Source organism: Grampus griseus, assembly GCF_964374135.1.
Source record: "Grampus griseus genome assembly, chromosome: 5".
In the NCBI taxonomy this organism is placed as follows: Eukaryota; Metazoa; Chordata; class Mammalia; order Artiodactyla; family Delphinidae; genus Grampus; species Grampus griseus.
In genome coordinates, this window is record NC_138998.1 from 76,111,105 (window position 1) to 76,123,976 (window position 12,872).

Here is a 12,872-nt window from a genome sequence, read left to right on the forward strand (position 1 = left end):
CAATGAAGAGTAGCCCCTGCTCACCACAACTAGAGAAAGCCCGCACACAGCAACGAAGACCCAACGCAGCCAAAAATAAATTAATTAATTAATTTAAAAAATTTAATATCAGTTTATGATAAAAACTCTCCAGAAACTGGGCATAAAGGGAACATACCTTAAAATAATAAAGGCAATATATGAAAAACCCACAGCTAACATCATACTCAACAGTGAAAAGCTGAAAAGATCTAAGATCAGGAACAAGATAAGAATGCCTACTCTTGCCACTTTTATTCAACATATTTTTAGAAGTCCTAGCCAAAGCAATGAGAGAAGAAAAAGAAATAAGAGGAATCCAAATTGGAAAGGAAGAAGTAAAACTGTCACTGTTTGCAGATGACATGATAACTATACATAGAAAATCCTAAAGATGCCACCAGAAAACTACTAGAGCTCATCAGTGAACTCAGTAAAGTTGCAGGATACAAAATTACTATGCAGAAAGCTGTTGCATTTCTATACACTAACAATGAAATGTAAGAAAGAAAAACTAATTTAGTCACTTTCTGTAGCTAGGAGAGGATATCAAATCAGCTGACTTCAGAGTATCTAACAGCTCTTCACTAGGCACTACATAAGGTATCAATGATAACACATAGATTTTCCAGCACTGTTATTATTCCAGGTACTTGCCAAAGAGGAAACATTTAGAGAAGTGGAAACTGTTTTAAAATTTGGTTGAAAGGTTTTAAGTAGTCAGACTCAGAGGAACTGCTTTTCCTTTAAAATAGACTACTGAAAAATAAAAGCTGCTTACAACCCTAAATTCAGCACTCACGAGACAGTCTCTGGGATTTCATCTTCCTTTTTGAAGCGACCTGACCATATTAGGATCTTCTTCTCCCAATCCGTAGGCTTATGCAATGGCACTCTGTGGCTGTAAGTGTCTATGAGGAAAACAAGAGAAGATATCTTACTTATATGAGACTGACTCTCAAATTTAGCAACATTAAAATGCTATTTGTGCTTTTTAGCTATTTGCTAAACAGAATCATTGAGAAATCTCAAGCTAATTAGAGCTTTGTTTGGATGGAATTTCTTAGGTTGCTCATTTCTTAAATGAGATTCAAAAATTCTGTGAGGACTGAAGTAAAATAAAAGCATTATTTCCCAATATAAGCCATAGCCATTGAAAGCTGAAAGAACACCATGAACAAAGTTATAAAGGTGAGAAGGATGAACTAAAAAAAGAACAGTGAGGAGCCTGTTAGACTTCAGTAGAATTAAAAAAAAAGTTTGTAGGTAAAATCAGATTATAAAAGAACTTGAATGGCAGGCTAAGCTTTTTAGACCTGATTCAAGAACTACTGTACACTTTGAAGCAAGGAAGAAGTTAACATTCTAGAAAATTTAATCTGCATAATGGATGGAAAGCAAAAGGATAGGACAGAGTGGGCAACAAGTCCAAACAGAAGATTATAATACAAGGTAGTACAATACAAGGGTGAGGTGATATAGTCAGAACTAGAGTTATAACAGCAGGAAGAGAGACAACAAAGTCAATATGATGATGACTGAAAGAATTTGGAGATGAAGACAAAGAAGGATTCATGAAGAACCTAAAACTTGGATGAGTAAGACAATAACAGTATTGTTAACCAAAATAAGGAGATTGTGAAAAGAACCAGTCAGGAGAGGAAAAAGCATGAATGCCATTTTAGATCTACTGACTCTAAATTCATGCCATCTGAGTAGGTTTCATTAATAAGTTGGGAGTGGAGATAACCACTAGTGCAAAGGGAGAACCAGTGAGGATGACAGAGAAACACAGAAGACCAGGGGCTGAGCCTTGGGGCATGACCCAGAAAGGAGACGGGAAAGAGGCAGCAGAGGAAAACAGAGCAGCCAAAGATGAAAATGAACAAGAAAGGTAGAACCATAGACTATAAGAGAGCCTTTCAAAGGAAGGGGAAGTCACTGAAGGCAAGGAGCAGAAAAAGCTAGGGAATCACAGAATGTCAGGGTTAGAAAGGACCTTGGAGATAATCTCATCCAACTTCCATATAATGCCTACATCTCTCTTGCAGACAGACCATCTCCTTGACTACATACACATCACCTTTGCTTAAGCTGCACCTTTCACTTAACCAGAAGGCAACAGCAAAAGGAACAGGAAGGTCACTTGGAAAAACATCCATAAAGAACCAAAGTCAAGAAAAGAGGTTTAGAAGTACAGAAATAGAACTGCTGTGATTTTATCTTTTAACCATTCCAGTGCTTGGCACAACTTTCTCTAGAGTTTTTTAAAATTTTTTTCCATTTTATGTACTATATACTCATTAAAGACAATTCAGAAAGTATAGATGTGAAAAAAGAAAAATTTAAAAACCACCCCTAATTCTCCTGTCATAGCATGATCACTATATTTTTATTTTGGTGTGTTTCCTAAGTCTTATCCCCATACATATGTATATATATGTAATTTCTATATGTACCATGCTTGTGCTTACGCACAATATAAAATTTTGTATCCTGCTTTGTTCATTAACATGATGACAAACACTCTCCATGCCAGTATGCAGTATTTATAAGCCCTATTTCCAACAGCTGCAAAACCTCATCAAGTAGATCTAACATATATAATTAATCATTCCCAGATTACTTAACATTTAGACTAATTTCTCATTTTCCATATATATATATATAAATAGGAACATCTTTACATTCAAAGCTTTTTCCACATATAGGGATTATTCCTTAGGATAGATTTCCAGAAGTGAAATACCAAGTCAAAGGGTATAAACATTCTGAAGCTCTTGATAAATATTCTTTGAGAATAATTCTTTTCCACTCACCAATACCTGCCTAGCCCTAGTGCACTGCCATGAAGAAGCAACAAGCAAATAGTTCCTGGGACCCTACAGTTTATATATTATGCTCCTTCTTCCACAGTGGTGACAATGACAGGGTTTGGAGTTAGGGATAGGACTAAACATGGCTAAAGTCAATGTACAAGCCAGTGCGTAGCCCTAATTATATTTTACCCAAAACATCATTTTTTGATTTGGTTCATCTTTGAGGTTCCTTAAAAGATGATTTCTAGACCACTATTTACTTTGGTGCATCTATAGTCCTATAAAAAGCTCCAGTCAAATTCCTGAGGCAAGAGATGAAAATGACAAACGAGAAAAATGAAGAAATCACTGCCACATGTAAGCACAGCTAATATAAGCACAATTTGGGAGGCCTGAACTACATGATAGGGTATGATATAGGGACCCCTGTGACCACCTCTCTTTTAGGTTCTTTTTTTCTTTTCTTTAATAAATTTATTTATTTATTTTTGGCTGTGTTGGGTCTTCATTTCTGTGAGAGGGCTTTCTGTAGTTGTGGCGAGCGGGGGCTACTCTTCGTTGCGGTGCACGGGCTTCTTATTGCGGTGGGTTCTCTTGTTGTGGAGCACAGGCTCCAGGCACGCGGGCTTCAGCAGTTGTGGCGCACGGGCTTAGTTGCTCTGCAGCATGTGGGATCTTCCCAGACCAGGGCTCGAACCCGTGTCCCCTGCATTGGCAGGTGGATTCTTAACCACTGTGCCACGAGGGAAGCCCCTAGGTTCTTTTGATTCCAAGTTATTCTAGTCTTTGGGAGCTGCCTAGTCCATAACTGGAAAGACTAATAAAAACTTACGGGTTGGAGGCTTTGGACTTTCCTGGGGTTTGTTGCAAAATCCATTTATTCTCTTCAAATCAGAGTTTCTGGTAGGCCTTAAAGATGAGACAGCATCTCTTTCACAGAACCTAAAATAACTTCCTAGAAAAGAGAGAAAAATGTTTCAGAGAAAGGAAATCGATGTCTCAAAATGAGAAATATCTGCAAGACACAATTTCATTTATAAAGATTAACTCACTTAAAAATGAATATCCTACTCTATATGTAAGATACATGTACTATATTTAAGGTGCTATGCTTAGTGCTATCTTAAAATATGCATGTTTTGCTGACTAGGAAATTACGAATTTACAACATAAACATTTTATCAGCTGTAAGTTTTATAAAAGCACTTCTCACGTGTCTTATCATAACCATAATGATTCTGGTGGGAATATTATGGATTATGACCCTTGGCCATTGAGGTAAAGATCAGCAACCTCCCAGAAGTGCTAAAACAAGATGCCAAGTTGCCAATACTGTTCTGATAAACTCTGGGTAGGGGGCTGCAATGGCCAGCAAGGGGCTCTTTAGAAAGCCTTGTTCCTTCCAAGACATAATTCTCCAATTAGAAATCAACTTTAGATACAGTCACAATTTATGTATAATTTAAAAACTATATATATATTTATATACATACAAATGTATAAAACTATGTTATCATATACAGTATATGTATGCAGTTAATTTTTAAAGTCTAAACTCTAAGCACCTATAGAGAATAGTATTACAAATCACTATGTATTCACCACCCAGTTTCAGCAATTATCAATACATGGCCAATATTGTGTCGTCTGAATCCCACCCACTCCCTCCCACCAACCGGATTATTTTAAAGCAAATCCCCAACAACCTATTAGTTCATCGATAAACACTTCAGTACTTATCTCAAAACAATAATAACTTCAAAATCATATCCAGAATACCATTAACATAACTAAAAAATATTCCTTTGATATCAGCACATTATGATCAAATGACATTATGATTCAATTCTCCAACGGACTCACAATTTTTTTTACAGTGGATTTATTCTAAATAGGTGCACACACTGAATACGGTTGATGCATGCCGTATAGGTCTCTCCCTCCTTTTTTTCCTGTCACTTATTTGTTGAAGAAACTAGATCATTAGTTCGAATTTCCCTCGCTTTAGGTTTTGCTGATTGCCTCTCCATGGTGTTATTTAACATATTCTTCTAATTCCCCTATTTCTTGTAAACAGATTTTTGAGGTTTCATCAGATTCAGGTTAGAATTTTTAGCAAGAAAATGTCATAGGCGGTACTGTGTACACCCTACCGTATGACATCCTAAGGTATACATCGATTTTTGTCTTTTTGTTATATTAAGATTGAGCAGTAGATACTATCAGTGTGACTCATCCTTATAAAGTTCTCCATCACCTTTCATCTAATGTTTTATGCAGACATTGGTGACTGTTTCATTAGGGGTTGCAAGATGGTAGTATTTTTTTCTATTTTACTTATTTGGTTATCCTGAGGTAAAAGTCATATAAGAAATGTAGAATAAATGCTTGATTCTTTCCCTTTATTTGCCAGTTTTCAAATCAATGAATTGGTTTCCTTGCAACCTCCACAGGTAACCTTTTGTTTATAAGTAACATAAGGAACTCTTGCATTTAACACATGTGATGTGCTCCAGTCCATTCCAGTTATTTTTCTTTTTAATGCCTAGATGTTCCTATCTTTAGTCACTGGGGACCTTTCTAATTGGCTCCTGGGTCCTTTCAACATGTGCCCAGTAATCATTTATAGCTGCCTTACTTTTTAACATGTTCTGTACTCATTTTAAATGCTTCCTGCCCCAGATTTGGAATCAGACATTCCTCCAAAGTGCTCTGGTTCCTTTAAGTAGAAAATGTTCTTAGAGATGCCTGAGGGAGGTTCATTGTTACTGAGTTTGTCACTGTTTCCAGACCTTTTCAGTGAACAAACCTAAGAGACACATTCCTTCTTAAAATGAATGCATGCTTAAGAACTTAGAAATTTTCACCTTCAGCATTAGCATGAACATTTTTAATGTCAATAATTAATCAGAATTCAAAGCAGAGACAGCCATAAACAGTTCTGATGAGGGTAAAACGGGATAATTCTAAGTATGGGGGTGTCGTGGTATAAGAGAGAGCAGGACTGGTATAGGATTCAGTCAGAAGATCACAAAAGAGCCCTAGGGTCCTAGGACATGGAAGAAAGGGAGCACTGCAGTAGAATGAAACAGAAAAGAAAGCTGGAAAGGCACCAATGATAAATCTGACCAGGGTCCTGACCCTCCATGATGCTCTGGGTGACAAAGAAAAACATGCCCAAGACTTGCCTTTAATGCGACAAGAGTGTACCCTCACAGCTTTGTGCTTAAAACATCACAGGAAGGCTTCCCTAGTGGCGCAGTGGTTGAGAGTCCGCCTGCCGATGCAGGGGACACAGGGACACGGGTTCGTGCCCCGGTCTGGGAAGATCCCACATGCCGCGGAGCGGCGGGAACCGTGAGCCATGGCCGCTGAGCCTGCGCGTCCGGAGCCTGTGCTCCGCAACGGGAGAGGCCGCAGCAGTGAGAGGCCCGCGTACCGCAAAGAAAAAAAAACCATCACAGGAGAATTCAAGCAGTTTTAAAAATCTATTTGTTAGTGGACAGTGTGTACCTTTGAAATTCCAAACTCCTAATTGAGTGTCATTGCACCTTCAGAGTTTGAAGCAATAAGGAGATGCAAGAGAGCAACGAAGAGTAAAATGTGATTATAGCACTGGACCTCCCATAGTTGGTGAGAAACATAATTCCCTTGCTTTTTTTTTCTCTTGCTGTTAAGAAAACTTTTAAACATAGCAATCTAAAAGATATCACTGTGGACTTCTCATAGGCATATGTTTATATATGTCTAAAGATGTTTAAAACAACACTTATTGATACATAATTCCACATCAAAAATTCATCCTTTTAAAGTGTAAAATTCAGAATCATCTCCTGCTTCAATCTGCTGCTGGACAGGAACCAATCAGAGAGAAAGAGGTGAAAGATGGAGAAGGGAGTCCAGGACTTTCTCAATCACAAATCTCACCTCCACTCCAACTCTCTTTATACCTTTCTTGCAAAAATAATAATAGAAATAAGGAGGCGGTAGGGTTTCCAAAAACAAAAATTGTAAGCTTCAACCATCTGGGGAAGGCAAAAAGCTCATCCACCACAACTCTCAGTTTGAAAGTAAAGGAGGATTGGAGACATGGCGGCAGAGTAGAAGGAGTTGAGCTTACCTCCTCTCACAAAAACACTAAAATCACAAATAACTGCTGAACAACCATCGACGAAAAAGACTGGAAACTACCAAAAAAGATATTCTACATCCAAAGACAAAGAAGCAGCTCCACAAGATGGTAGGAGGAATGCATCTGCAATACAATCATATCCAATACCCACCGGGTGGGTTACCCACAAACTGGAAAATAATTATAACGCAGAGGTTCTCCCTCAGGAGTGAGAGTTCTGAGCCCTGGGCCAGGCTCCCCAGCCTGGGGGTCTGGCATCGGAAGGAGGAGCCCCTAGAGCATTTGGCTTTGAAGGCCAGCAGGGCTTGATCGCAGGAACTCCACAGGACTGGTGGAAACAGATATGCCACTCTTAGAGGATGCACACAGGTCTCGTGCACACCAGGACCCAGGAAAAGGCAGTAACTTCATAGGAGCCTGGTCCAGACCTACCTGCTGGTCTTGGAGGGTCTCCTGTGGAGGTGGGGGGCAGCTGTGGCTTACTGTGGGGATAAGGACACTGGTGGCAGAGATACCAGGGAGTACTCATTAGTGTGAGCTCTCCGGGAGGCCACCATTTAGACAACAAACCTGGCCCAACCCAACAGTTGGTAGGTGCAAGTGCTGGGATGCCTCGGGCCAAACAACTAACAGGGTGAGAACACAGTCCCACCCATTGGTAGACAGGCTGCCTAAAATCTTCCTGAGCTCATGGCCACCTCTAAACACACCTCCTGACACAGGCCTGCCCAACAAGGGACAAGACTCAGCTCCACCCACCAGTAGGCAGGCATCAGTCCCTCCCACCAGAAAGCCTGCACAAACCTCTTAGACCAGCCTCACCCACCAGGGGCAGACACCAGAAGCAAGAGGCAGTACAACCCTGCAGGCTGTGGAAACCGCAATCACAGAAAGTTAGATAAAATGAGACAACAAAGGAGTATATTCCAGATGAAGGAACAAGATAAAACCCCAGAAAAACAATGAAATTAAGTGGAGATAGGCAACCTTCCAGAAAAAGAATTCAGGGTAATGATATCAAAGATGATCCAAGATCTCAGAAAAAGAATGGAGGCACAGACTGAGAAGATATAAGAGATGTTTAACAAAGAGTTAGAAGATACAAAGAACAAACAGAGATGAACAATACAATAACTAAAATGAAAAACACACTAAAAGAAATCAATAGCAGAATAAATGAGGTAGAAGAACGGATAAGTGAGGTGGAAGACAGAAATGTGGAAATCACTGCTGCCGAACAGAATAAAGAAAAAAACAATGAAAAGAAATGAGGACAGTTTAAGAGACCTCTGGGACAACATTTAACGCACCAACATTTGCATTATAGGAGTCCAAGAAGAAGAAAGAAAGGGCCTGAGAAAATATTTGAAGAGATAATAGCTGAAAAATTCCCTAACATGGGAAAGGAAACAGTCATCGAAGTCCAGTAAGTGCAGAGAATCCCATACAGGATTAAACCCAAGGAGAAACATGCTGAGAAACATAGTAAGCAAACTGACAAAAATTAAAGACAAAGAGAAAATATTAAAAGCAACGAGGGAAAGGCAACAAATAATATACAAGGGAACTCCTGTAAGGTTATCAACTGATTTTTCAGCAGAAACTCTGCAGGCCAGAAGGGAGTGATGATATATTTAAGGTGACGAAAGGAAAAAAACCTACAACCAAGAATAATCTACCTATCAAGGCTCTCATTCAGATTTGATGGAGAAATCAAAAGCTTTACAGACAAGCAAAATCTAAAAGAATTCAGCACCAACAGACCAGCTTTATGACAAATGCTAAAGGAACTTCTCAGCAGAAAAGCCCACATCTAGTAGCAAGAAAATTACCAATGGGAAACCTCACCAGTAGAGGCAAACATACAGTAAAGGTAAGAAATCATCCACACACAAATATGATATCAAAACCAACAATCGGGGCTTCCCTGGTGGTGCAGTGGTTGAGAGTCTGCCTGCTGATGCAGGGGACACGGGTTCGTGCCCCGGTCCGGGAAGATCCCACATGCCGCGGAGCGGCTGGGCCTGTGAGCCATGGCCTCTGAGCCTTCGCATCTGGAGCCTGTGCTCCGCAACGGGAGAGGCCACAGCAGTGAGAGGCCCGCATACCGCAAAAAACAAAAACAAAACCCAACAATTGATAGAAGAGGAGAGTACAAAAAATGCAGGATACTGGAAATGCATCTGAAATTCAGAGACCAGCAACTTAAAACAATCATATATATATATATATGGGTGTGTGTGTGTGTGTGTGTGTGTGTGTGTGTGTGTATATGTATGTATGTATATATATAGAGAGAGAGATAGAGGAGGGCAGAGGGAGAGAGAGAGAGACTGCTACATCAAAACCTCATGGTAACTGCAAACTGAAAATCTACAATAGATACACACAAAAAAGAAAAGGAATCCAAACACAACACTAACATTAGTCATCAAATCACTAGAGAACAGAACAAAAGAGAAAGGGAAGAGAAACACCTACAAAAACAAACCCAAAACAATTTACAAAATGGCAATAAGAACATATATATTGACAATTATCTTAAATGTAAACAAATTAAATGATCCAAACAAAAGACATAGACTGGCTGAATGGATACAAAAACAAGACCTGTATATATGCTGTCTACAGGAGACCCACTTCAGATCTAGGGACACATACATACTGAAAGTGAGGGGATGGAAAAAGGTATTCCATGCAAATCAAAAGAAAGCTGGAGTAGCAATATTCATATCAGACAGAATAGACTTTAAAATAAAGACTGTTACAAGAGACAAAGAAGGACACTATATAATAATCAAGGGATCAATCCAAGAAGAAGATATAACAATTGTAAATATATATGCACACAACATAGAAGTACCTTAATATACAAGGTGAATATTAACAGATATAAAAGGAGAAATCAACAGTAACACAATAACAGTAAGGGACTTTAACACCCCACTTACATCACTGGACAGATCATCCAGATAGAAAATCAATAAGGAAACAGATCTTAAATGACACATTGGACCAAATGGAATTACTTGTTACATATAGAACATTCCATCTGAAGCCAGCAGAATACACACTCTTCTCAAGTGGACATGAAACATTCTCCAGGATAGATCACATGTTGGGCCACAATGCAAGCCTCAGTAAATTTAAGAAAACTGAAATCATATCAAGCATCTTTTCCAACCACAACAATATGAGACTAGAAATCAACTACAAGAAAAAAACTGCAAAAAACACAAACACATGAAGGTTAAACAATATGCTACTAAACAACTAACGGATCACTGAAGAAATCAAAGAGGAAATCAAAAAATACCTAGAGACAAGTGAAAATGAAAACACAACAATTCAAAATCTATGGGATTCAGCAAAAGCAGTTCTAAGAGGGAAGTTTATAGCAATATAAGCTTTCCTTAGGAAACAAGAAAGATCTCAAATAAACAGCCTAAACTTACACGTAAAGCAACTACAGAAAGAAGACCAAACAAAGCCCAAAGTTAGTAGACAGAAAGAAATCATTAAGATCAGAGCAGAAACAAATGAAATAGAACCAAAAAAACAATAGCAAAGATCAATGAAACTAAAAGCTGATTCTTTGAAAAGATAAACAAAATTGATAAACATTTAGCCAGACTCACCAAGAAAAAAAAGGAAAGGGCTCAAATTAATAAAATTAGAAATGAAAAAGGAGAAGTTACTACTGAATCCACAGAAATACAAAGGATCATAAGAGACTACTACAAGCAACTATATGCCAATAAAATGGACAACCTAGAAGAAATGGACAAATTCTTAGAAAGTACAGTCTCCTAAGACTAAACCAGGAAGAAACAGAAAATATGAACAGACCAATCACAAGTACTGAAATTGAAACTGTGATTTAAAAATTCCAACAAACGAAAAGTCCAGGACCAGATGGCTTCACAGGCAAATTCTATCAAACATTTAGAGAAGAGTTAACACCTATTCTTCTGAAACTGTTCCAAAAAATTGCAGAGGAAGGAACACTCCCAAACTCATTCTATAAGGCCACCATCACCCTGATACCAAAAACAGACAAAGATATCACACAAAAAAGAAAATTACAGGCCAATATCCCTGATGAACATACATGCAAAAATCCTCAACAAAATACCACCAAACCAAATCCAACAATACATTAAAAGGATCATATGCCATGTTCAAATGGGATTTATCCCTGGGATGCAAGCATTTTTCAATATCCACAAATCAACCAGTGTGATACATGACATTAACAAACTGAAGAATAAAAACCATATGATCATCTCTATAGATGCAGAAAAAGCTTTCGACAAAATTCAACACCAGTTTACGATAAAAACTCTCCAGAAAGTGGGGATAGAGGGAACCTACCTCAACATAATAAAGGCCATATACGACAAACCCACAGCAAACATCATACCCAACAGTGAAAAGCTGCAGGCATTCCCTCTAAGATCAGGAACAAGGCAAGGATGTCCACTCTAGCCACTTTTATTCAACATAGCTTTGGAAGTCCTAGCCACAGCAATCAGAGAAGAAAAAGAAATAAAAGGAATCCAAATTGGAAGGAAGAAATAAAATTGTCACTGTTTGCAGATGATAAGATACTATACACAGAAAATCCTAAAGATGCTACCAGAAAACTACTAGAGCTCATCAATGAATTTGGTAAAGTTGCAGGATACAAAATTAATATGCAGAAATCTGCGGCATTTCTATAGACTAACAATGAAAGAGAAATTAAGGAAACAATCTCATTTACCACTGCATCAAAAAGAATAAAATACCTAGGAATAAACCTACCTAAGGAGACAAAAGACCTATACTCCAAAAATTATAAGGCACCCTTGAAAAAAATCAAAGATGACACAAACAGATGGAAAGATATACCATGTTCTTGGGTTAGAAGAATCAACGTTGTCAAAATGTCTATCATATCCAAGGCAATCTAAAGATTCAGTGCAATCTGTTTCAAATTACCAATGTCACTTTTCACAGAACTAGAACAAAAAATTTTAAAATTTGTATGGAAACACAAAAGACCCCAAATAGCCAAAGCAATCTTAAGAAAGAAAAATGGAGCTGGAGGAATCAGGTTCCTTGACTTCAGACTATACTACAAAGTTACAGTAATTAAAACAATATGGTACTGGCATAAAAACAGAAATATAGATCAAGGAACAGGACAGAAAGCCCAGAAATAAACCCATGCACCTATGGTCAATTAATCTATGACAGAGAAGGCAAGAATATACAACGGAGAAAAGACAGTCTCTTCAATAAGTGGTGCTGGGACAGCTACATGTAAAAGAATGAAATTAGAACATTCCCTAACACCATACACAAAAATAGACTCAAAATAGATTAAAGACCTAAATGTAAAACTGGACACTACAGAACTCTTAGAGGAAAACATAGGCAGAACACTCTTTGACATAAATCGCAGTAATACCTTTTTGGACTCACCTCCTAGAGTAATGAAAATAAAAACAATAATAGGGCTTCCCTGGTGGCGCAGTGGTTGAGAATCTGCCTGTTAATGCAGGGGACACGGGTTCGAGCCCTGGTCTGGGAAGATCCCACATGCCACAGAGCAACTAGGCCCGTGAGCCACAACTACTGAGCCTGCGCATCTGGAGACCGTGCTCCTCAACAAGAGAAGCCACGATAGTGAAAGGCCTGTGCACAGACATGAAGAGTGGCCCCCGCACAGAAACGAAGACCCAACACAGCAAAAATAAATAATTAATAAACTCCTACCCCCAACATTTTGTTTAAAAAAAAATAATAATAATAAACAAATGGGACCTAATTAAACGTATAAGCTTTGCACAGCAAAGGAAACCATAAGCAAAATAAAAAGACAACCCACAGAACAGGAGAAAATATCTGCAAACAAT

The 12,872-nt window shown here is 38.4% G+C and overlaps 1 protein-coding gene across 1 annotated transcript in view; it reads right to left on the minus strand.

The window, feature by feature from the left end:
* FAM162A (family with sequence similarity 162 member A) overlaps window positions 1–12,872 on the minus strand; it is a 33,134-nt gene that overhangs the window by 5,298 nt on the left and 14,964 nt on the right. Inside the window, exons 2-3 of the mRNA XM_082655104.1 lie at window positions 3,670–3,792; window positions 821–929 (exon numbers count right to left, since the gene is read on the minus strand). Coding sequence (XP_082511230.1) covers window positions 821–929; window positions 3,670–3,792 — 232 coding nt within the window. The remainder of the gene's footprint in view (window positions 1–820; window positions 930–3,669; window positions 3,793–12,872) is intronic.